General features: G+C 40.3%; 1 protein-coding gene and 1 non-coding gene across 2 annotated transcripts in view; both read left to right on the top strand.

The window, feature by feature from the left end:
- Positions 1 to 25,000, top strand: part of cacna1hb (calcium channel, voltage-dependent, T type, alpha 1H subunit b) — a 110,029-nt gene that overhangs the window by 66,217 nt on the left and 18,812 nt on the right. The window contains exons 15-22 of the mRNA XM_036557269.1: positions 8,023 to 8,370; positions 10,083 to 10,183; positions 10,341 to 10,464; positions 13,348 to 13,416; positions 13,502 to 13,686; positions 15,526 to 15,652; positions 17,251 to 17,376; positions 19,997 to 20,086. Of these exons, the coding sequence (XP_036413162.1) occupies positions 8,023 to 8,370; positions 10,083 to 10,183; positions 10,341 to 10,464; positions 13,348 to 13,416; positions 13,502 to 13,686; positions 15,526 to 15,652; positions 17,251 to 17,376; positions 19,997 to 20,086 (1,170 nt within the window). The remainder of the gene's footprint in view (positions 1 to 8,022; positions 8,371 to 10,082; positions 10,184 to 10,340; positions 10,465 to 13,347; positions 13,417 to 13,501; positions 13,687 to 15,525; positions 15,653 to 17,250; positions 17,377 to 19,996; positions 20,087 to 25,000) is intronic.
- Positions 2,673 to 2,836, top strand: LOC118798433. Its single transcript, XR_005006015.1, has one exon. It is a non-coding gene; the product is annotated as a U1 spliceosomal RNA (small nuclear RNA).

Genomic DNA, 25,000 nt, shown 5'->3' with positions numbered 1-25,000 from the left:
TCTCTGTGGAGCCCTGCTTATAAATGTATGCACATAGTCTCTAAGGCTGTCAGCTGGGCTCTGAAATGAAATTGGAATTTTCCCATTGTTTGTTTGTCAAATACTACAGTATTTCAAATTATAAAAACATACCTATTTTAAAATGCTCAGGAAACGAGGGGGACAACATAAGCACAGTAAATGCCTCCCTAAGGAGAGGTTCAGCATTTTGAGACCACTGAGTCTTGTTTTTTTTGGACGTATGCGAATACATCAAATGAACTCAGTCCACTCTAAATGGACCAAATGAACCACATTCAAACCACCTCCAGGCTGAATGGCTACTACAGGGAGTTGCAGAAAGGGGTTAAACCCCTTACCTGTGGTGAAATCACTGTAACACATTGCCTTGAGTGGCTTATTGCTTTTATAAAACACGGCGACAAACTATACTATGTAGTATAACAAAAACGCAATTAAATTAAGTATGTTTAATTACATTGCTGTATACATATACAAGAACACGGCTCAGCCAATCAGATCTGTTCTATGATGAGCATTACTTGAATAACATTACTTTCAGGCGTTACCCAGCCTGGGTCTGAGTCTAAAGGAATTGTGGCGTGAGCAGAAAGTGGTTTGAGATCTCATGAATGCTGGAGAAGACCAGAGCGAGAGTTGGGTCACTTTTAAAGTTCATTAAGTACAAGGTCAGTTGCCGCTGATTCTCTTTCAGGGAGAACATCTTAGGACGGTATTATGTATCCTAAATCCAGAAGTGGGCGCTCATAAATATCAAGCATCTCCAAAAGCTCACAGTGTTATAAACCAGTGGTTCTCAACCTGGAGTCACAAGATGGTTGTCAAAAAAGTTACACAGGCCTATTTTTCTTCACATATATTTGTTAATGAATTTTCCATAAAATCCGCCAGACCAGTGATATCCCATTGTCTTTACAAGCTAAAACGACAAATAGCAGCACAAGTGATAAAAGAAGACAAAAGCAGTGCTTAACAAGCACTTCACTACTTTGTGTATCAACCTTAAAGCTACACTATGTAAATTTTGGGGATTTGGAGACCTCTCTGGTGGAAATGTGTAATTGCACACAATATGCGGAGGAACATTTTGTAATGTTGGTTGCGAATCCCTGAGCAAAAGAAGAGAACTCAGTCAAAACTTGGTGAAGGATGTGTCTTCTGAGGATTTGAGTGAATAATCTACTGTTGTCATATCATCAGTGTAATGCTGATTTTGCATTTGAGACCAAAATCATCGAGCCAGACCTGCCTTTTTGCATGTGACGTGAATATATTCATACATAAATACGTTTGTATTTAATTGTAATTTTGAATCAGTATTTACAAGCACAATACCAGAAAAATAGATCAGACATCCATGAGCTGCTCCATCTGCAGTGTTGGGATCTGACTGATTCCTATGAAGTAATGTACATTAAATGAATCCTGGACCTCGTTCTGAATGAAGGTGCTTTACAAACAAATGCTTGCTTACTAAATTCAGTTACAGTCGAGTGAAACTATTATGTATTTATAACTGCCAAGGGAGTTGTAGTGTAATGAGGCCCCATAAGTGAAAAGCAAATAGACTTGTAATCTCCATATTGCAGAAGGTGGACAGCCTCTGAATATGAATTGCAGAGGCGTGTGAGGAAAGTTTCACCCCTGACAAAACTAGTGCTGCGTTCATGTAATCACTCCTATTGAAGGAATGGCAGGAAAGCTGAGAAAGCTGAGTGGTCAGTCTGTCACATTTAAAACAAAATTCTAGTGTAGTTTTCTGTTCTTTTGAAACGGTACGGCTGAACAGTATTGGGGAAAAACTTACATTGTGATTTTTTTAATACAAACCAGACATTCAAAGTGTTTATAGCCTTAATAGTGTCCAAAGATAAGGTTATAGCCTAAAACATTATGGGGAGGGGTACATACAGGGTGTTATAGAACCAAAATAGAACCAAAATAATGATTATAAAGAAAATCTGAGTCTGTAAGTTCCTCTACAAGACACCTTTTCACATCAAAACAATGTTTCTTACATCTCAATCATTAAGAAACTTGAAAAATCAGTAAAATTACACTGTAAAAAAGTAAAAAATGTACCCAGATAAACTGTGTTTGGTGTAGAATTAGTGCAGTAATTCAGTATTGTGTTTGAAGCAGCATGATATGGTGATTACAGTGCTGCATACTGCAATATCCCTGATAGCAAGAGGATAGTGGGCCACTGTTGGACCACTGTTGGCAAAGCTGGCGGTCCACTGCTGTTTCGCTCAGGATTTTCCGGGCGGCCCAGCTGTGGTAAACCAGAGTATTAGACAAAATTCCATTTATCGTCGCTTATTTTCCACTCACAGTCCAATAAATTTCTTTTTTCCGTCCTTCTTTTCTTTAGTAATACTTTGTAAATTACTTTAGCACATAATTTTTATCCAGCTCAGTGTCAGCAACATTATTTAATATAAAATCATTTTATATCAAGCCTAGTCATTATTTTTCTCCCAGTTGGTGTGTAATATTTGTTTTAGTGTATTTTTCAAAATAAAAGGCTGTGTGCATTTAAAACCTGTTTGGGGAGATTAGAAACTAGTTTGAGCTTGTATGCAGGACAGTAATCTGGGTGGTTCGAGAGTGAACCAACAATGGCAAACAGTCAGAAGGGGGCCGACCTTATCAAGTCCTGGCAGGGGCGATTCCATGATCACGAAGGTGGTTCACCCAGGACGAGGCTTGGCTATTGCACTTCGGTTGTGCTGACCCTTGCAAATTCCCCAAATGCGAGAATCTCGACTGCGTAATTTCTGGTAGTGGGGGACTGCATTCGCGCTTTCCCCTGACAAATATGGGCAGTCATGGGCTGGAGGTTAGGGAACCGGCCTTGTGACCGGAAGGATGCCAGTTCAATCCTCAGAGCCGACAGTACGTGATTGAAGTTCCCTTGAGCAAGGCACCTAACCCACAATTGCTCTCCAGGTGCTGTGGATGTGGCTGCCTATCGCTCTGGGCAAGTGTGCTCACTGCCCCCTAGTGCAGGGGTTTTCAACCTTTTTGGACATGCGCCCCCTTCCGTGTGTCTGCTTTGAACTTGCGCAAGTAGAGGCAAAAGGCAAAGCACATCAGTTGCTAGGTTCGCCAGTTCAGGATACTCTGCCTTGACTGACAGCCAAAACTCTGGCAGCGAGGTTGAATCAAAGACTGCCTTCAATGATCGGTCACTTGAAAGGTCCAGAAGACCATCCTGCTAGTCTGACGACTACTGGCACCCAGCGCTGGTGATGAAGGGATTACGAACCCAGTCGTGCTGATCCTGACTTTGATGCTCGAGAAAATATTTCCTGACGTGATCAGAAAGGGCTTGGAGGTGGAGAGCGATTTCCTTTTTCGTACCATCCCAGCTAAGCTCATTTTCACTTATGAATTCCTCCAAGGTGGGAAACATGTCCACATTTCCTCCCTTAAACTGGTCTCTGCATCGTTCCAGTTTTCTCACGAACCCTTCAATTTTGTCAGACAATGTTAGCAAATTAGAATTTGGGCCCTGAAGTGATGAATTAAGGGTATTAAGTTTGTCGAATATGTCCAACAGGTACGCAAGATCTGTGAGCCACTTCGAGTTGCTCAAATATTCCGCGTTGGAAGATGCAAAATCGAGAAGGAAAATCCGTAGTTCATCTCGTAATGAAAATATCCATTGAAGAACTTTTCCTCTGGAGAGCCATCTCACCTCCGTGTGCAGGAGCAACGATTCGTGTTCTGACCCCATTTCTTTGCACAACAGGGCAAACAGTCTTGACTTCACTGGACGAGTTTTGATGTGATTAACAATCTGCGTTGCTGTCTGTAGCACACTGCTCAACTCTGAGGGGAGAGTTTTTGCTGCAAGGGCCTCTCTGTGAATCACACAGTGAGTGAAACGAACATGGGGAGCTACATCACGAACCATTGCCATTAGTCCTTTGTTTTTCCCCATCATGGCACCAGCTCCATCTGCGCACACACTAACACAACTGTTCCAGCAGAGACCCATTCCGTCCAGTTCGCTATTGAGTTTTTCGAAGATAGATCTCCCTGTGCATCTTCCCCCCAGTGCACAGCAAAACAACAGATCCTCGAGCAGTTTTCCCTCGTAGCAGTAGCGGACAAATACAAGCAGTTGGGATGCATTCGAGACGTCTGTCGACTCATCCAATTGCAAAATTTCTTTCCGCCCTTTAGTCTTTCTGTTAGTCGACACTTCACGTCATTTGCCATCTCAGCAACACGGCGGCTGATGGTGTTATCAGAGAGTGGAATTTTTTTGATGTCGCGGGCAAACTTAGCTCCATGCATATTTCTAGAAATAGCCACGGCTGCCAGACGAATGAGTGTCCCTGCAATTGTATGGGGCTTTTTCACTTTGGCAATCAAATACGCCACTTCATATGAGGCAGTCAGGGCTTTGACTGTCACTGTGGTTTGGCTGATCATTGTCCGTTTCTGAGTAGCCAACAGTGACTCTTTACGGCAAAAAAAGTCACCTGGCTTATCTTTGAATGTCGGATGCTTGGTGTTTAAGAGTCTTATTAAGTTTACAGGTTTTAAACTGTCGTTTGCAATTACCTCTGAACATTTAACACACTGTGGGTACTTTTCTTCATTTTGTATGATGCATGTAAATCCATATTTTAAGTACCTTTCATCACACTTTCTGCATTTTGATGCAACCAGGCCTTTGGAATTAGCAGGTAGCTTTCTCTGTCGTGGTAGCCCTGCGCTTGATGTGGATGGCTCATCGGCATCGATGGGGTCAGGATGGATGGCCTCACTTGTGGATTCCTCGGCTGAAACAATGCAGTCATTGTTTTTGCCACTCGGTTTTTCTTTACTGTTAGCCGTATTTAATTTTGCTAGCCACCGGTCCATTTTCCAGACTGTGAGCTGGATAACATTAGACGAGTAGCGTGCGTAATCAGCGAGACTAATCAGATGAGCTCCCTCTAGTGGTTGAAAAATGAATTGCGATAGACTGCAAGGACAGGTTCACTACAGTATTATATTTTTCTCGTAAGTGTTTGAAGTCAGAAATCTTGTAATCTCGCACCCCCTGGACAGGTACTCGCACCCCACAGGTTGAAAACCCCAGCCCTAGTATGAGTGTGCATTCACTAGTGTGTATGTGGCGTTTCACTGCACGGATGCGTCAGATGCAGAGGTGAAATTTCCCAATGTGGGATTAATAAAGGTCACTTAATCCTAATCTTAAACCAGTGGACCGATATATGCTCGCTATCTGGGATACCTCCCAATATACTGAGAACACATTAATGATATGGTTGAGGTTAAGCCTGTGTCATTTTTGACAAAATTGATTTATATTTGTTGAATCATGTGAACGCATTTGATCTGATATGATTCGTCCAAACACCCAGAGAACATCTGTAATTGGTCAGGATGCTCACAGCATACAATAAAACATTAAATGACTGGTTAGAGGCTCATCTGCATATTGCAGTAGCAGTATTGTGATGATTAATGTCACCATAGCGATACTGGGCAGCTTTACAGTTTATCATCAACCCAGATCCGCAGATCTTCTCGAGGTCCAAGTCTTTGCCCATAGCACTCATCAGGAAAAATAAAGCCACCAGCCCTTTAGCTTTGGCACATCTCGGTTTGTTTGGAACAGAAGGCTTAGCACTTTATTTACCACATAACTATGTGACACCCAGCTGAATCTGCACACCGCTTTCAAAAATAGAGACTGACCTCTGTGTACATTTCAGCATCACTTGGCGTGCACACAGTTGCATTCCCCTGGACGTCCAGCTGGGTTCGGTTGGAGCCAAATGGCACAGTTCTGCTTTACAGACAGCATTTCTAATAGAGAATGCCACTGAGCTGTAGGACAAGAGATACCAGCCCTGAAAACAGGACATCTTTTCACAGTGTACAGCTAGTGTGCCGTGAATTCTGCTTGATCCTTTTTATGATCCTAAAAAATAGCAGCAATAAAAGAAAAAAACTGTCATTTTTTTATTAATGTTTAATGGCATTTCAACCAGAGTTAATATAGTTAACAAAAATATTACAAAAACAAATCCTAGCAGTGAAAAAAACGTACGCTTCAATTGTGTTTTCAAAAGCAGGAACACTAAAACAAGACTATAATGTCCATTGCAAGCTAGAAAAATAGTATCATAAATAAAATAAACTTTAGTTTTTGTATTTTCAGGGTTTAGTGGATTCCTTCTTTTTCAAACAATGATATTTCTGATATTTTTGGGTAAAGCTTGCAATCTAGCTAAGCAAAGTAGCTAGTGTTGTGCTGATTTAGCATCACTAAAATGGTAAAACTCATTGGAAGGAAAGTCAAATGAATCAAAATAAAAGCTAAACTAAAAAGTTTTCTTTTCAGTCAAAAAAACTAAAACTATTAATCTAAAAACTGAAACTAAAACTAAATACCAGCTCAATAAAGAGTTGGGACACTGTTTGGAATGCTAATAAAACCAGGAAGCAGTGATTAGTAAATTCTGTTTGACCTGTATTAAATTGAAAACAGTACAAAAACACATTATTTTATGTTTTACCTCATGAACTTTATTGCTTTTTGTAAATATTTGCTAAAAAAAAAAGCTGGGACTGGAGCATGTTTACCACTGCGTTACATCACCTTTCCTTTTAACAGCACTTAACAAACGTTGGAGGACTGAAGAGACAAACTGATCCAGTTTTGAAAGGGGAATTTTTTGCCATTTTATTTGTCATGATAGTCCTCAGCTGTGCAGCTGTACAGAGCCTTTGTTGTCACATTCTGAGCTTAATAAGATGCACATTTTCAATTGGAGACAGTTCTGGAATGCTGGCAGGTCAGTCTAGCACCTCCACTTACACAGCCATGCTGTTGTTACACATGCAGAGTGTGGCTTGGCGTTGTCATGCTAAAATAAGCATGGACATCCCTGAAAAAGACGATGTCTAAAAAGCAGCGTTTGTCAGTTTTGGACGTAGTTTGAAAATTCCTATTTTCCTAGGAAACAGCCCAAAAATGACTTGGTAAAAGTCTGGTTCCATTGACTTACATTAAAGTAAAGTAGGTTTTTTCCTTCTCCTGTAAAGTTACCATTTTGGAGATACAAGGTTTTGTTCCGACAACAGCAATATGTTGCTCCAAAATGTGTTCAGAGTTAATGATGCTTTCACAGATTTCACTAATACCACCCCACCATGACAGACTCTGGATTTTGAACTTTATGCTGGTAACAATCTGGATGGTCCTTTGCTTCTTTGGCCCATCTGTAAGGTGGACCCATCAGACCACAATACACATTTCCACTCTACATCAGTCCAGAGAAGTCGACAGCATGTTGACATGTGGCTGTGCATAGTGCAGTCATAACCTGCGTTTGAATTACAGTGCAGTGTTTTTGACGCTAGTTTGTCAAAGTATTCTCAAGCCAATACGATGATATTTTTTGAGTATTTCACAATGTTCCTTGTCTTAAGTCACCCTGTCCCAACTTTTTTGGAACCTGTTGCAGTCATCAGTTTTAGAATGAGCATATATTACAATGAAATTGATAAGGTAAAACATTACATATCTTGTCTTTGTATTGTTTTTGTTCAGATGCAGGTCAAAGTAGATTTAGAAATCACTGCTTACTTCTTTGGAATTGGTTTTGTAGAATAAAAAGCTAATGCACATTTAAAGACTAAAGAGCTTTTACAAGTATTATTGAAAGGGTAAATTACAGTGGTTAACAGAACACAGATAACTGTAAATATAAGTGTTTTCACTGTAATTGAATTTACGGAGGACTAAGGTTTAACATATTTGTACTGCCAATTTTGCCAAATGTCATAGTAACTTTACTGCATATCGTATATTTTTAACAGTGGAAGAAGCACAAGACCAAAGCTCTCTCATGTAAATGAAAATCCATATTATGATAATATGGAGACATTGTGGTCATCATGAAAAAACAAAGTATGTGAAATGTCACCATTTGTCATTTGCATATCCCCCTGTGTTCATGAATGCAGTCCAGTCTCTGGGGAAGCCGCCGCTCCAGCTGGAACAGCCTAGGCCACGCCCCCAGTCTCAAGAGGCGTGGCCAGTCAGGAGAGCGCGAGTCACTCCTGTCAGGTGAGGGCCGGGACAGCTTAGATGACGACCAGTCAGAGGAGGGGAAGTCCAGCAGGACGGGCAGCCTGGGCGGAGTTTCGCGTCTGGGGTCGTTCGATATGCCAGAGCTGCTGCAGGTTCCGCCCCTGTCCCGCCCCTACGTGGAGTGCAACGGCAGAGTGGATGGGTCCTATCCTTCTTCTCCATACAGGCCTCAGCAACAGCTCTCACATACACACACAGAGGAAGACGAGGAATTGGAAGAGGTTAGAGCCTCTCCCTCTCTTTCTGTCTTTCATTATGAGTGTCTCTCTTTCTTTCTGCCTCCCCCTGTTTTGCTTTCTGGTAGAGTCTCTTCATTCCCCTCTCTCTCCAGGCTTTCTCTCTGTGTTTGCCCATGCTATGTAATATTTTGTAGTGCAGAGCTGCATCTCTCAGTCCCATTGGTTTTACAGAATGTACAGTTTTGTATCCTTTTGTTTTTCCATCCATCTGTAATCTCTCACTACAATACCCAGCATGCATGACACAAATACGTTGTACAGCCATTGGTAATCCCCTGCCCCCTGCAGCGATAAAGTAATTCTGAATGCTAGTGTTGACCCCGAATTATAGGCTAATAAATACAGATGTGATATTTAGCTTCCTAGCAGTAACGTTAGATTTTTGGCTTCCTTCTGCATTAGCCAGCTAGCAGGGAAAAAAAAAAATTCAAAGAGTGCACCCTCAAGTATCCACCCCATCGCACATGTAGTTTTTCAAAAGTGCCTCCCACCTTCAAGATGCATCATCAGAAGAGGGGTTTCCTAAAGGTTTACCTTTTCTAGATCACTAGAAAGTGATCTGGACTAGTACTGGCACACAAAAGCTTTTTATGCATCATTTTCATGTTGCAATATACCGTTAAAAAGCTTGAAATACTACCTGGATACTATTCAGGTAAACCATTTAATGATCCGTTCACAGCAGTTACGACTGTCTTATTTGCAACATAAGCACCAAACACTAGCACATCTGTGGATCCTCACCTTCAAAGACTCGCCGATCTCCACAGGGACATCATAATCCAAAACATACGGTCTTGATAACGTGGCAAGAGTCAGAGATCAGTTTAGAGATCTGTGAACTCCTCCATACTAGCCTCTGCTGCTCTGTGTCAGTAATTCATACAATTATTCTGATAGTTGGTAGAAAAGGTCTTGAGAGTGTTGCCTTTCAAATGAGACAATATCATGACTGTAGCCTAAAGTATGTGGGAACAGAGGTCGTTTTACTTTGGGTAGGGTGACAGTTGTCAGGTTAAACTAGAAGATCTCACTCTCCAGACTGCTGTGGCACCACTTCAATAGACGAGTGGGCATGTTTACAGCACCTGTTGTAATGGTTACGTTTTAAGTTTGGCTGGAGTTAGAGCTGGGCGATATGGCCAAAAATGTTATAACGATATCTGTTGACATCGATACATATCACGATAAACGTCAAATCATTATTTCTTTCAAGTTCGAAGGCTGATTTTTGCTCCTGAGTGGTTAATTGTGGTTTTAAACTTTCCCTCATGTGGGAAAACTCGGAAAGTGCGCCCTCTCCTGGCGACAGCAGAGTACTGTTGCAGTATAAAATGCCTCGCCTGGTGCTAGAATATGGAAGTGTGAGAATGGTCTATTATATCGAACATTTAACGAACATTTCTTATAGCTCTATCGAGGAAAGTTATATCGCGATAATTATCGCTATCGTTGTATCGCCCAGCCCTAGCTGGAGTGCTGCTTTTATAATCTCTGTAGTTTTTCCTTCTTTAGTAATGTGTCATTTTGGGCTAATGGTCCTTAATTGCACCAGAACTGGTATTAAAGAAGTCTTTAAAAGCCTTTAATTTGGATAAACCAGTAGATACCCTGTATTTACTTTGTTTAATGGCGGTGATATGTAACGTGTTGTTGGTGTAAATTGAATTCTCCTGTTTATGTGTGTTTTTTAGAGCTGGTGTCTGATGTTGAAGAGGATATTGGAGCCATATAAACCCCAGTGGTGCAGAGATCACGAAGATTGGTCACTTTATCTGTTCTCACCTCAAAACGAGTGAGCATGTCTAAGTACATTTACACGCTGATTCATTACAGCAGGTCAACAAGCACTTAGACTCACATTTACATACACACAGCCTAATGCACTCGCTCTCCACGTACATCCACGCTGACACGACTCTCTGTTTCTCCATCTCTTTTTCTCTGTACAGGTTCCGTGTGCGTTGTCAGAAGGTCATCACTCATAAGATGTTTGATCACATTGTCCTGATCTTCATCTTCCTCAACTGCATCACCATCGCACTAGAGAGACCTGACATCCAGCCCTACAGCATGGTGAACTTAACTACAACTAAAACTGTAACAACATCCATCCATCCTTATTCCAGTGTTACAGTAGTCATTATATCAATATCCTGAACTACAATACCCATCACCCCCTGCTCCCATGAGACTGTGACACTCATCAGTCTTTCCTTGAAAAAATGTAACACTTGTTATGCCTCTGCTCTGTTAGCTGTATATCAGTGGTCACTCAAGTTTAGTTCTATTCCTAACTGGCCACACTTGCTTTTTTTTGGACAGTCACCAAAGTCAGAGACACTTCATTTGTTTCCATTCCAGTTCCATTCAAAACGGCCAAGTTATTCATTTGTCATGGGATACTTGCATAAAGAAGGACGAATGTTTCCAAAACTGGACTTCTGGAGAAAATGGGACTCATAACAGCCACCTGGAAGACCTGTTAGACACCAAAACTGCCCCCATCAGATAAACAGCACTTAAAGCTTTCAGATGAGAAAATCGAGCTGCTTCAGATCTGAAAACATCCACAGGTGTTTCTGTCCATCCTTCCACTGTGAGAAGACGACTCAGCGCTATGGGTCTGAAAGGATGTGTAGCTGTCAAGAAGAACCTCACTGAGAAAAGCAGACGGAGACATCAAACAAAGAAGCTGAACGATGGACTGACCACCCCAGAGTCCAGACCTCAACATCGCTGAATGGGTTACGTAACCACAAAGTGCAGCACTTCTAAGACTGAACTTTGGAGGTGTGGAAAAAAAATCCCTGCAGATTTCTTTAAAACTCAAAGCGAGTCTACTGAAAAGAATGATAATAAATATTAATATTAAATATTAAATAATATTAAATATATGTTTTCTGATTTTTACCTGATGCTGAAAAAGTAATAACTCGGCCGTTTTTAATGGAAACTGAGCAAAGGAATGGTTGTCTGTGTCTTTTGCACAGTCCTCTATGACTTGAACTGTACTGCGACCTTGGGTCTGAGAAAGGCAGTTTACAAATAAAACCCCTCTTTAGAGACATTCAGAAGGCAGCTTTTTAAACACACGCACTGCATCACGAACTTAAGCTCCCCCCGTTGCTTAGGGGAAGGTTGACTGACAAGTAGGTAAACACAAGACAATGATTTGAGAGAATATGAAAGGCTGAGACAATCGATAAACATTTCAAAACTGACATATTAAATCTTTGTGTCAAGGGCTGTTCAGCTCTGGGTGTTCAAAAACAGCCAAAACTAACTTTTCCTCCATGTTGGATGACTGACACGAGAGAAGCATCCTTGATTGCCTTCAGTTGGACATGCAGTGCTTTTTGTGGGTGCTCAGTGCAAAGGTTGACGTTTTCAGCGTGAGGTTTAATATCACAAATCGTTCTGCACTTGCTTTTTGATTTTCGGTGTGCTTTGCTTCATAGGCAACAATGTTAAGAAGCATGCTTGAGAGAGTATAAACGCACCTTTAAGCTTCTCTTGAATTCTTTTTTTGTATGTTGAAGGCCCCAAATTACAGGAAACCAAAATTTCCCTGTTTTTTAGATAGGAGTTTGATGTAGTATGTAAGCAATGTTAACATTTCAAAATGTACCATTCACTCCTCACTCCATTCAGGCTATGAATGGAAGCTAAGCTGCAAAAACAACCGGTTTTAAATTCATTATTTTGTGATGTCACATTTACATCCACCTATTCAATCTACAGTTGCTTAACCCCACCCATTCACATAAACTCCATGAGGAGTTTCCTTTTGAATATGACTTCACAATTATATCACAGCAGAGGTCTTTCACATACACTACGCTACACAAACGTATGTGGACACCCTTCCTAGTTAGTAAGTCCAGGTGTTTCAGCCACATGCACTGGTAACAGGTAACATAGCCACGCTTTGTCCATAGACAAACACTGGCAGCAGAGTGGGTCGTACTGAAGAGCTCTGAAGTGACTGAAGTGACTTTAAATGTAGCGCTGTTAAAGGATGCCACCTCTGCCACAAATCTGTTGGCGAAATTTCTGCCCTGCTAGATCTGCCCCAGGCAACTGTAAGTGCTATTGTAGAATGGAAGCATCTAGGAGCAACAACAGTTTAGCCATGAAGTGGTAGACCATGCAAACTCACAGAGTGGGGGCCTGCAGTGGGCTGAAGCACATTGAGCACAAATCGCCTGTTGAGTTGGGAGCTTCGTGAAATGGGTTTCCATGACTGACCAGCTCCCCACAAGTCTAGGATCACTATGCACAATGCCAAGCGTCGGTTGGAGGGGTGTAAAGCATGCCACCACTGGACTCTGGAGCAGCGGATACATGTTCTCACACTTCACTGTCTGGCAGTCTGATGGCTAAATCTGTGTTTGGCGGATGCCAGGAAAACACTAACTACTGGAATGCACAGTGGCAACAGTAAAGTTTGGTTGAGGAGGGATAATGGGCTGGGATAATGGGTTCGGACCCCTTAATTCCAGTGAAGGATAAGACATTTTAGACAGTTATACAGTTTGGGGATGGTGTTTTAGTTCAACATCAGTGCCTGACCTCACAAAGGCTCTTTTGACTGAAATCCCCACAGACACACTTCATACTCTCATGGGAGAATTCTCCTTCAGAGAAGAGTGGAGGCTCGTTTAGCCACAAACAGGCACAACTCCACATAAATGCCCAAGGTTCTGGAATGGGATGTCCATCAAGCTCATATAGGTGTGATAGTCAGGTGTCCACATACTTTTGGCCATGAAGTGCAAATCACAGTAACCAAAACAGCATGTTTAATTCTAAGGCTGAGGTTTGAAAATGAAGGATGGTTGTTGGTACAAAAAGTCGCAGAACTGAAAGAAAAATACATGATAGGAACCTTAAAACAATGTGTTCTTAAGTGTTTGTTGTTTTGCAACCAGAATGTGTTTTCTCTCTTGCGTACAGGAGCGTGTCTTCCTCAGCGTGTCTAACTACATCTTCACTGTGATCTTCATAGCTGAGATGACTGTTAAGGTGAATAAAAGCTCTTAACAAATATATTTATAAAGTAATGTTTAAAACGATGGAGGTGGTGATGCAGCGTGTGTCGCTGTGATAGGTGGTGGCGATGGGGATGTATGTGGGTCCAGGCTCGTATCTGCAGAGCAGCTGGAATGTTCTAGATGGGCTGCTGGTCTTCGTGTCTATAGTGGACATTCTGGTGTCGCTGGCCTCATCTGGAGGGAACCGCATTTTGGGAATCCTGCGCGTGCTGCGTCTCCTCAGAACACTGAGACCTCTCAGGTAGGTGTGAAATGAGATATGAGTCACCGCTGTGTTTATATATAGTCATATATACTGTGTAAATACAGATTGAGTAGTGAGTCATTCTGTAACTGTGGGTACATTCTTATCATTGACTCATTGACGCTTTGATGTACAGTACTGTGCGGTAGTCTCAGGCACTTAAGCAAATAGTTTTAAAAGCATTTAACGGGGCTGTAAGTGAGATTTTGCCAGTAAGAAGACTATATAATGTTAGAATAGACTCAAACAAACATGAATACGGTGAAAGGTAACAAGAATGTCTTGTTTTCAAGAAAGTAGCTGCTTAGAACACAGTTTTGCTTTATCTTCAAAAAGAAGGACTGGTTAGCCAAACTGGGCGTTGGATGGGAACTACAAATAATACTGGCTTTCTCAAGGAGAGGTTTGGAAATGCATAAAAACAAGACATATTTATATTAAATTTTAGTGTTTTTCTCAGCAAATAATACTTGCTGCCCAAAGAAACTCTGACTAAAACTTTTGCAGAGCACTGTATACCAAATTTTTGATGCAGGATCATATTTTACCTAATATAGTTATTACATTTTGAATAGTATAATGGAGACTGTGTTACTTTTACTGGGTAATGAAGTTGACGCTTTTTTGTTGCTCAAAAACCTTCTATGTCCATTTTTTAATTTTTTATTTTTTATTTTATTTTGCGTAATTTGAAACGCCCTGTCCGCCTTTGCCTTATGTTGAATCTTTATGACGAAAGGACCAACAGAAATGGTTCAAGATGACTTGGAAAAAACATCTTGCCACATTAATGTCCAATGAAATGTTTTTTCCTTCTACAGTATAATTTCCATTTTGAAGAGACAAGGCTTGACGATATACTCCACATGAAGGCCTAGAACTGGAGAACACATGAGGCCTGATGTACTAAAGTGTTTGTGACAGTTTCAGGCTCAAATCAGATGCATTCTGTCTGCGTGTTATAAACAAAGCTAGTGCACGAGTCTAAATGCGATCATGTTACTTGGTAAAGTCATGTGTTGTATTTTTTTGTGTCAAGAGTTAAAAAAAAGAGTTATAAGATAAAAATGTAAAATGATAAAAAGGCATCAAATACAGTTCAGAGAAATCTGAAAAAGTGATGTTTAAAGCTATTTATCTGGATAGCGTTTCAAAAAAACTTCAAAAAGAAATTGAAGTGTGTGTGTTAACCATTTCAAAGCTCTCCTTGAGGAGGTCCAGTAATTACAGATACCACCCAGTCCTGTTACATTTGACCGTATTAATGTTTATTCATATTGATTCTAATGTTGTGTTTTACAGACAAAAACATGAATACTGCTGAGATGATAGTATTGGACGACTTTCTTGGCTGCCTAAGACATGGAAAATGCAGTATATATCACAAGAACATAACAAGTACCAACAGTTGTAAAATGAGAACTAAATGAGAAAATGAGAATGGGAACCAGACCTTTTTCCAAGTGGTTTTGGGCCGTTTCTTTCGGTCCATTTTTCGTGAAATTTACACCCAATGTAAAGGGTAACAGGCATTTTCAAATTATGTCAAAAACTGAAAAAGAGCAAAAATGGAGATACAAGGTTTTCTTCCAACAGCAGCGATACATAGAATATAGTGTTCACAGCTACAGTACTAATGTTTATTGTAAACCATTGTGCATTTTCAGTTCAGTGATGTCAGATAAGTCTTTGCTGTCCATGGTTCTGAAATGGCACTAACTGTAATTGACCGCAAGGGGGCGCTGTTTAGAGTGCTGAACTTCTCTTTGCTGGCATTGCATGGGCCAATGTGGTCATAGAAATTGTGTGTATGTGTGTGTGTTTATGTCTGATCAGAGTTATAAGCAGAGCTCCAGGACTGAAGCTGGTGGTTGAAACACTGATAACGTCTCTCCGCCCAATCGGAAACATCGTGCTGATCTGCTGCGCTTTCTTCATCGTGTTTGGCATACTGGGGGTCCAGGTATGAATACATAGACACATGAATATTACAGCATTTTTGGACAAAGTATTGGAGCATTAATACTTTTTCTCTCTTGGTCAGATTTAAACCAACCCAATGGTGCTGGTTAGAACAATGGTTCTCAAACTGGTCCTCATGAACCCCGCATTTTTGCTCTGTCCCCATGCATTGCGGGGACCATCTGGCAGTCCCTGGCCTAAAATACTCTCCGTCAGCTTTAAAGTCCCAGGGAACACAGTGTACAGTGTTGAAAATGTTTGAATGATACTTACCTTGAATGTTAAACATCCAGCAAAGTGAAGAAAACAAGAAAACACAGCTGAAAAAACAGCTGAATTGGCCTGTCGGGTCCATTAAGCTTGTCATGCAGAACTAAACACAGTAGAGCGGGGAGAAATGAGTAAAAAGAGCTGGTGTTGTAGACCTGACTGTGTTTAGGGCTCATTAAAAACATTATCCAGCTTTTATGTGGTGATGCCTTAAAGAGGGTAAGGTTCTTACTCACTCTGCGGAATGCTAGAATGGTTTTTGAGACAAATGTATGAACAAACGAATGGCAGACAGGCAGACAGATGGGCTCATTTGCTAGCTGGGTTATGCCTGCTAGGCTGTCTTTCGCTCACTATTTAACTTTAAGTTGCTTAAAGTTAAGTTTCTCACATTTAAAGAGAGGATTTGATCGTTTTGATAAAGCTGAGTCCAGGACAAACCAGATCAGTCTTGTGATTTGAACATTACTGAATGTGTTTGGGTTACTTGGATTGTGAGAAGCAGAAAATACAACCAACATCTAAGATTGAACTGTGGAGGTGTGGAGAAATACCCAGATTTCCTTGAAAGGTTGAAGGTCTCCTGAAAAGAATGGAAGCTGTAATAAAGGCAAAAGATGGAGACAGTATGTACTGACAATGGCTTGTTCTATTTAGTGTTTAAGGTTTCTGAGTAAGTCTGTGAAGTGTATGCTGTCTGCTTTTTCCTGATGTTGAAAAACGAGTCATTTGTACTTAATGACTGTTTTGACTGGAAAATGAATGGGGGTCTTAGTACTGTACATTGTGTGCCCACAAGAGCAAGATCAACCTGATTAGAAAGAAATCAAGGATTTTGGTTCCCTGTGGCTTTGACTGAAAAGCGTTTCCACCCCAGCACTTTATCCATTTAAAATACGGCAACACTCTTTCTTTATATTCACCCCGATTCAACCTGAAAGTGCTGAGATGGAAAGTTTAAACAGCAAAGGGTAAGTTCTGTTGGAGCATAGTCATATGCATATGTGGAGTATATGGAGGTCATCAGTGTGGAGCAGTTAAGAGGAACGTGGGGCTGTTATGCACACCTCATTGTCGATAATTGCTCCGAATCTAACTCTGTCAAAGGCTAATTATCGACAAATTGAGCACGTCGATAACCTTTTTCAGCTCCGACCCGGTTTTCAGCATAAATTCAACATCACATTGTGTGAACGATTCACGCTGAACCAACCAGGATCTAATCAGTTCTTGCCTGAAGGAATCCCTCCAAATACTGTTTAGTATTAATGTATTATTTATTCATGATGTGCTGATTTATTGTGTTGATAAGCTTTTTCCCACTCTCAGCTCTTTAAGGGAAAGTTTTATCACTGCGAAGGCTTCGACACCAAAAACATCACCAACAAGTCGGAGTGTCTGCAAGCGCACTATCGATGGGTACGCAGAAAATACAACTTTGACAATCTGGGCCAGGTATGGTATACACGTACATGCACACACACACACCGTCACCCAAGCAAACAAACAGTTTAGCGAGTCTTTTTCCCAATTATGAAAAATGAAAACATTTACAGCACATTTTAATGCCTTTTTTGTGATTTTTATTGCATTTAACAACAGGGTTGGGGGAAGGTATGAGATAGGGAAGGTAGGACGGTGACATACATTGTTAGGAATGCACACAGATCAAAGATAAGACAGACAAAACAAACAGATTATAAATGTTGCATAATTCAGTTGGAAACTAAAATTCTTGAATAGAGTTCTCCCAATTACTAATTGTTGACTGCTTTGTTTTGTTAAGCTTGGCTGTAAGATATTTTGTTCAAACTGTATTTTTGAAACTAGATATCTGTACGACCTTCGTCATCAAACACACAAATTACGGAAACTCTGAACCCCCGTGTGGACTTCTGAAATCTTTCGAAAATTATTTGTATGTTGGCCAGTTGTGTGAGATTGAAACGTATGATTGTCAATACGGAATACAGTTCAATAAAAAAACAGATATCCATAAGTTCAGAGCTGAAAACTGTGTGGCTTCCGAAGTTGTAAGACAGTTTTTTTGGTAGCTATAAAGCCCACCATTAACATCCTTTGCTGATCCAATGAAACCTGAAGGGTTATCATCAATTTAAAAGGCATAAATGCGGCAACATCGGAATACTGGGAATAAGTAATTTAGATAATATATCTACTTTAGAGGTCTATGTATCTGCTACTTTAGAACATTTCCAGAAAATATGTGTAAATGTACCGAGTGCAGAGTCACAAATATTGTGACTAGAAATAAATGTTATTTTTACTATCTCCTGTAAGGAGTTGCATACGCTCTGTGAGATGTTTTATAAGGCATAAACTGATGATGAATGTTTAGAGATTTGGTACATGTTAACATTTTAACATAACATGGTAACATTTTTTGACCCTTCAAACTAGTTCAGTTCCATTGAGGGCATCCACTGTAGCAAGAATCCCTGAGCTGTATGAATGGGAGTGAGTGGCTACAGTCATAGAGGAGCTGAATCATATATATATATATATATATATGCTCTGTGGTTGGAATATGCAGCCACTGTCAAACACTGTCACCGCTCAAGCTCTAACTCCGCCTACAAGCACAAACAATGGTTTATGAGCCACTGAACTGTTTTTTATTGGCTCCCTACCAAAACATCTGCATGAATTAGGGCGTGCTTCATGTAAATGATATGTAAATTAGGTACAGGTTGGCCGGCGTTTGATTTGTGCTTAAATCTCTGCTTGCTTCCGTGTCGCATGACCTTGTCCTTCACCTACTTTTTAGAAACCAGTCTTGAGTTATTTCAGCTGTATCTTTGGGGTCGTTGTCTTGCTTGATGCATCCGTCTTCACCTCAGATTCAGTTTCTTGGCTGATGAGATTAAATTCTCCTGTAAAAATCTTCCAGTATAGCTCCATTCATTGTTTTCTTCAGTGACGGGCAGTGCCTCAATACCATTTGCAGAGAACTAATATCATGATGCTCCCACCACCATGCTTCACTGTGGGTATGATGTTGAGATTATACACACAACCCTTCCTTCTCTAAACGTGACGAGCTGAATTATTGCCTGTGGGTCCTATTTATGTTGACCACAGCACATCGTTCCAAAAAGTTCTGCTTATGAGCAAATTTTAGACGTGCATATCTTTGTTTATGCTTCTGAATACACAAGTATACACTGAGGCTTTTCAAGATATCCACACAATATTGGTCTCAAAATGTTCAGGGGAGTCTGGCGGTCAAGAATTAACAAAAAATGTGAATATTTATAGAGAATAAACAATATGGCTGCCATATGCCAATCCAGACTGCTTTGGCCAATTCTCATCAAACTTAACAGTCCTGTACCCCACATGATTCTGTGGAAGCCACCAAGTTTGATATCGATTACTCAATAGGGGGCGCTATAACAACCAAAAATCTGTTTCTCAGCAACTGCTTGGGCAGTTGAGCTGAAACTTTGCATGATGCATCCCTGGGCTACTTTATACATGAACTATTAAGGACAACTCAATCATCAGACTAATATGGGCCAAGTGACCAATAAGAATTCAAGAGGCCTTTGGAGGGCTTAGCATTGGCCAATCTTCACAAAAATTGTATGATGTGTCCACATAGACAGTCTCTGATAGCCTATAAAGTTTGACCTCAGTCAGCCATAAAGTGGCGCTGTACAACAAAAACAAGAATAAGTCCTATAAACGTTATATTAGATTAAATTAAATCAGTTCGATTTAATTAGATGCATTGGAAGTATAGTATAATCTAAAGTGTGAATACTTGTTTCTCCTCACTGTAGCTTTAACAAAATGGAATGCATTTGAATCCATTTCAGTATTTAACCCCTCAAACCCAAAGAACCTGTATGTGAATGTAGTTCAACTCAGTTATAACTGCATAACTTACATATTAGTCTCATAGTAGAATAGAATGCTGAATAATTCAAAGCACTTACAGAAGATTAATTACTGAATAATGAGTCTAAGATTCAAGGGGTTAAATTACAGATGCTGCTATTTATTGCTTTGCAGCTCATGTATAATATTTTGTGTCTTATGTTTTGTGCAGGCACTGATGTCACTGTTTGTCCTTTCGTCTAAAGACGGCTGGGTCAACATCATGTATGACGGGTTAGACGCAGTGGCCGTGGACCAACAGGTGTGTGTATGTTTATGTGTGTGTGTGTGTGGTAGATATTAATTCCCATCAGCCATGTGTTCTGTTTACCTCTTTACTCTCTCTTTGTTCTGATCTCTTTCTCCAAAGTGCTCAATAACAAAGACACAGTGACACGTCTAATATTTACTATACGCTTCCCAAATACCCGTCACACTCCCTCACACACACTAATCTCAAAACACACAGAAAAGAGCTTTAAAGGGAGGAGAAAGGTGGGGTGACACACTCAGAGGAGTGAGGGAAAGCATTGTCATCCCCAGACAACACAGTGTAAAATATTAAAATGCTCATTATATGATGCTAAAATGGATTTCATATTATACATTTATCAAAGTTTAAAGGAAAAAAAAACAAGTTAAATATAAACTATTCAACCAAATTAGTTCAAACTGCAGTCCCACAATAGAAAACCTATTTAAAAAAAACATTTAAGTATGCAGATCTTAGATATTTCAAGGATTATTTTATGATGTATTTAAAACCAAGGCGTTAATTGAGATAGAAATAAGGTAAATATATACAAAAACATCATTTACAGGGTCGACCAAAAAAAAAAAACATTTTTTGCAGTTTTTCAGTGTTGTTTTTTTTAATTATTTTAAAAAAAAACTATTCAAAAAACACTGTCCCATGTTTTAATGTCACTACCGAAACAAAAAGAGTCAGAGACATCCCTGCATTTTAGAGCAGGAAGTGAGACTGCATCCCTGTCCCTCATGGCCACATGGTGAGCAGTTCGATCCCACAGTTTTGAAGAAGTAAATGTGTCCCAAAAGTCTAAAAGTCAGTGTGGAACAATAAGGATTATCACTGTCGAAACATTAAAGCTAATATATTCTGTAATTAAGTACTTTCTGTGTTTTAATAAATTTTATTTGTGCCCACCTGTTCAAAGTGTTTGCCATAGGCATGTACTGGCTAAAATTCTGCTTTGGTAGGGACAAAAGGATCATTATTTATTTTAATAGAGTAAACATAATTAAGGTATATAGGGATATGTTCTCAACTCAGACTTCTCAAAAACTCAATGATATGATATGACTATTTATTTTTCTTTTTTTTTCTTAATTGCTCACACTGAAAACCTCGGAATTAGGGCCTGAAAAAGATCAGATCGTCCATTTCACTTTAAGGACAGAAACCACAATTTCTGCAATCAATCACGTTTTTCGCGGAAAATACTCTTGTGGCTCCCAGTGACTTTTTGGTGTCAAGATGTCTCTTTAGGTTTGAGGGTTTTAGTGCCTAACTTGAAGTAAACCTCACTCCACTCAGGGGGCTTCTGGACTACCGTCGCCACAATCTTTAATAATGATAAACATTACTATCTGCTTCTTTGTCATTAGTTTATCAATTTGAGTTTATCTACTCAAGTCGCTAAAGTTCGAAATTGGCCAGAAATCAAACGCAGATCTTCGTCTGGCATTTTTATCAGCTGCAGCTCGACCTGCAGGAACTATATGAGAGCAATGAGAGTCTGTAAAGAGTCAGCTGTTAAACCGGCAGATTATGCTGACAGTATACAGTGCTGACATGCTGATAGAAGAAGAGGAAAGTCAGCTCTGTTGAAGAATTCCTTCATTTAATCATAAATGCGTCAAACCAGCCATGAACTGACAAGGGTTCGGTTTGAAGCAAATCGAGACCCGTGAGTTTTGCCGGACCGTTACAGCCGAATACGGGTGGAGTGTTGACACACGTCAAAACAGAGCAAGAAAAAAATTTGATCGGTCCTCACCAAACAAGGCAGGAGAAACATCCTGAGAAACCTTCAATCTCTGACTGTCTACACTGTGTGCTGGCGGCTGCATTGTCTCAAACTGATGAAGTTTAATTAGCCTGCGACTGCGGTGTTTTCCTTTATCCATCGCTATCGGCCCACTGCGAACTACTGCCTTCCCCCTGAGTTCAGGCCCGCGGACCACTATAGGGTGCTTCACGGCCCACTGGTGGTCTGTGGCCCACAGGTTGAGAGACCCTGCTTTAGAGTATGGTATCATTGCCAAGCAGCCACGGACCGGAGAACGTTTGGTCGCCCATCGCTGTATACTGCAGTCATTTCACGTATTGTTAAGCTTTTTGTCGTATAACAATGAACATATGATAACACAGCACTGTTTAATGTGAAAACTTTCGGTTTATAAGTACTTTGTGGTCACCAAAGTACCACCACGAGTCTTATTTAGCACCAATCCAGCGGCGCTCCTCGCGCTGGGGCTAAACCTCAAATGGCTCCTTGCTCCCTATATAGTGCGCTAGCTACGTAGGAATTTAAATACTGGATCCTGCAGCCCAACAGTGCAAAATATAGCTAAGAAATTGTCATTTGGTACTCGGACACATCCACACTCCATACATGATGCACCATTTGGCTGCAGAGGCTAGAATGTCTAAACTTTCATAGCTAGCACATTATTAAGGGAATACAAACAAGTAAATGGACAAACAGAGAGATGTGTTCAGTAATGCTTGCTAGGTTAGCTTTCGCTTGGTGGTTAGCCTTCTTTCAGTGAGTTTCTCCAAACCAAACACATATAGAGATCGTGGGGGAATCCAGTTTTGTTAAAGCTGCGTGGGTGGGACAAACCACATCAGCCTTGTGATTGGTGAGGGGACTGCTTACTTAAGCGCTACCCAAAATTAGGACCACCTATTTTACATTGACAGATGAGAATGTTGGCAAAACACATTGGCCAGTTTTGGACTTTGGATGCACTTTGTATATGTATATTGTGTGGCCACAAGAGGAAGATCTCTTAGAGCATTTTGTCCTTTCAACAAAAATCAAACCACTTTGGGAGCCACAAACTTTTATATCCATTTTACCATCTTGGCTGTAAACATGTCTCAGTATGTGCTGATGTACTAATATAGGCTAAAAATATAATGAAAACACAGACTTTGCTCCGCTTTTCTTACATCTCTGGCAGGAAACCTTTCCACAAAAGTAGAACAGTTTCTTGTAAAATGTCTCTCAATGTTCGACTTTTTACGAGGCTGAAGTCGCTTCTCATTTTCCAGCTTCTTGTTCTAATTTTCCTGTTCCACCTTAAATGGCGCCTGAGCCTCCAGAATGTAACTACTGCATAATTTAATGTGGAACGGGAAGATTTGAACAAGAAGCTGGCGAATGAGAAACTGACTTCAGCCTCGGAACTTTTTAGTGTTTGACAGTTTCTCATTGCAGATTAAACGTATCAGGAAAGTGATCATAACTGCAGATAAGTCCATTCATCTCCAAATTATCGATGTTCGTCTTCTTTGCCTTTTCGTTGGCTACTAGCTAGTCGAGATTGTTGTCTGCGTTGCTATGGTGACCAGCAGTCTGCACACCAATCTTCAGGGTTAAATGGTGAATTAGCAGTTCTACATTAACTCCAGCGTTTAAGACCGTTTATTGTTAAACTGTGTTGAATGATCAGCAGAGCTTTATTTTACTGTAAAGGAGGATTTTTACCTACGAATCTAATTCTGCTGTGGAGCCACAACAGGGCAGTAGAAGAGCCGCATGCAACTTCGGAGCTGCATGTTGCCGACCCCTGGACTAGACCTACAGAAAAAGCAAATACATATTTGGTTCTGTGGGGCTTTAAAAACCAAATAGATACACACACACACACACACACACCCACACACACACACACACACACACACACACACACCCACACCCACACACACACACAATAAGGCAACAATAGCACAGTTCCAAAACAATAGGGTTTGTAGCTGTAGCTGAGGCTCATATTTGTGTGTGGACAAGTACCAATTGCTTTTCCTGAGAAATATGACATAAACAGTATAGGTATATAAATACCCCTCTCTCTCTCTCTCTCTCTCTCTCTCTCTCTCTCCCTCCCTCTCTCTGTTTTTTTGCTGATAAGCTCCTCTGCTGCCACCCTCCCCTTCACTCTGACAATTTTTCTCCCTTTTGCATTGAGGAATGAATTCACCTCACGTTCAATATGAAAGTTACACCTCTTCACTGGAACAATGTCACTCCCTCCTATCATATCTGTACTTTCGTCCTCTCATTTTCTCGTTCTGTCGTTTCCCCTCCCTCCTCGTTTCAGGGCAGTAAGCGAACACGTTATGAAAGTCTACAGTTCCTTTGGACCGTTGAGCACACTGAGCCTAAATGCTTAAACGACTAATCTGAATCTGAAGAAGCTCAGAGAAAGCAGCGTAGTAGACGAGCAGATTTCTTAAGGAAAGCAAAAGTTAGTCTTTCTGCCTTTGTGAGGGCTCCATATCATGGAGAACCCAATTTCTTTAACACATTTTAAGTGTATTTGAGAAATATTAATCGTTTTTATACAAGCAACCTAGAAAAATTAGACAACATGATAACATGATAATGTGTTACAACCTACCCCACAAGTGGGTTGTTAACAAATAAAAGATTCATTCTACAGAAACGTCCATTTTTTGAGTCCCTAGCATTTACAGATATGTTACACTTGAAAAACATTGGGTTACGATTTATTTGTATTTTAAAATAAAGCAGTAAGTTATTTTAACAGTTACACCTTATTGAGCCTCAATTCAGCAATATTGGTTTATAAATCAATTATAGAATTCCAAGCACCACATAAAAGCTCATCCCCACAGTCATGTGTAAAGGCTGAGGCCATATTTTGAAGAAAAAAAACTTGTTTTTCTGCCATTTTAACTACAATAATCTATACATGACTATGAAATATATAAATTAAATGACATAATGAAAACAAAAGCCAAATAGATATTATAAAATATATAATGAAAGTGTCCCCAGGAGTCGTGTCACTGGTGTTACTGCATAACAAAAAATCTCTTAATTTGAAATAAAAATCACACTGATGACATCACTCGACTTCCTTTCACCTGTTTTCTGAGGATCTATGAAGAAAAGCACAT

The sequence above is a fragment of the Colossoma macropomum genome, unplaced genomic scaffold, assembly GCF_904425465.1.
Source record: "Colossoma macropomum unplaced genomic scaffold, Colossoma_macropomum, whole genome shotgun sequence".
NCBI lineage: Eukaryota > Metazoa > Chordata > Actinopteri > Characiformes > Serrasalmidae > Colossoma > Colossoma macropomum.
The sequence above is the reverse complement of the archived record's forward strand: the minus strand, read 5'-3'. Positions and strand labels throughout refer to the sequence as shown.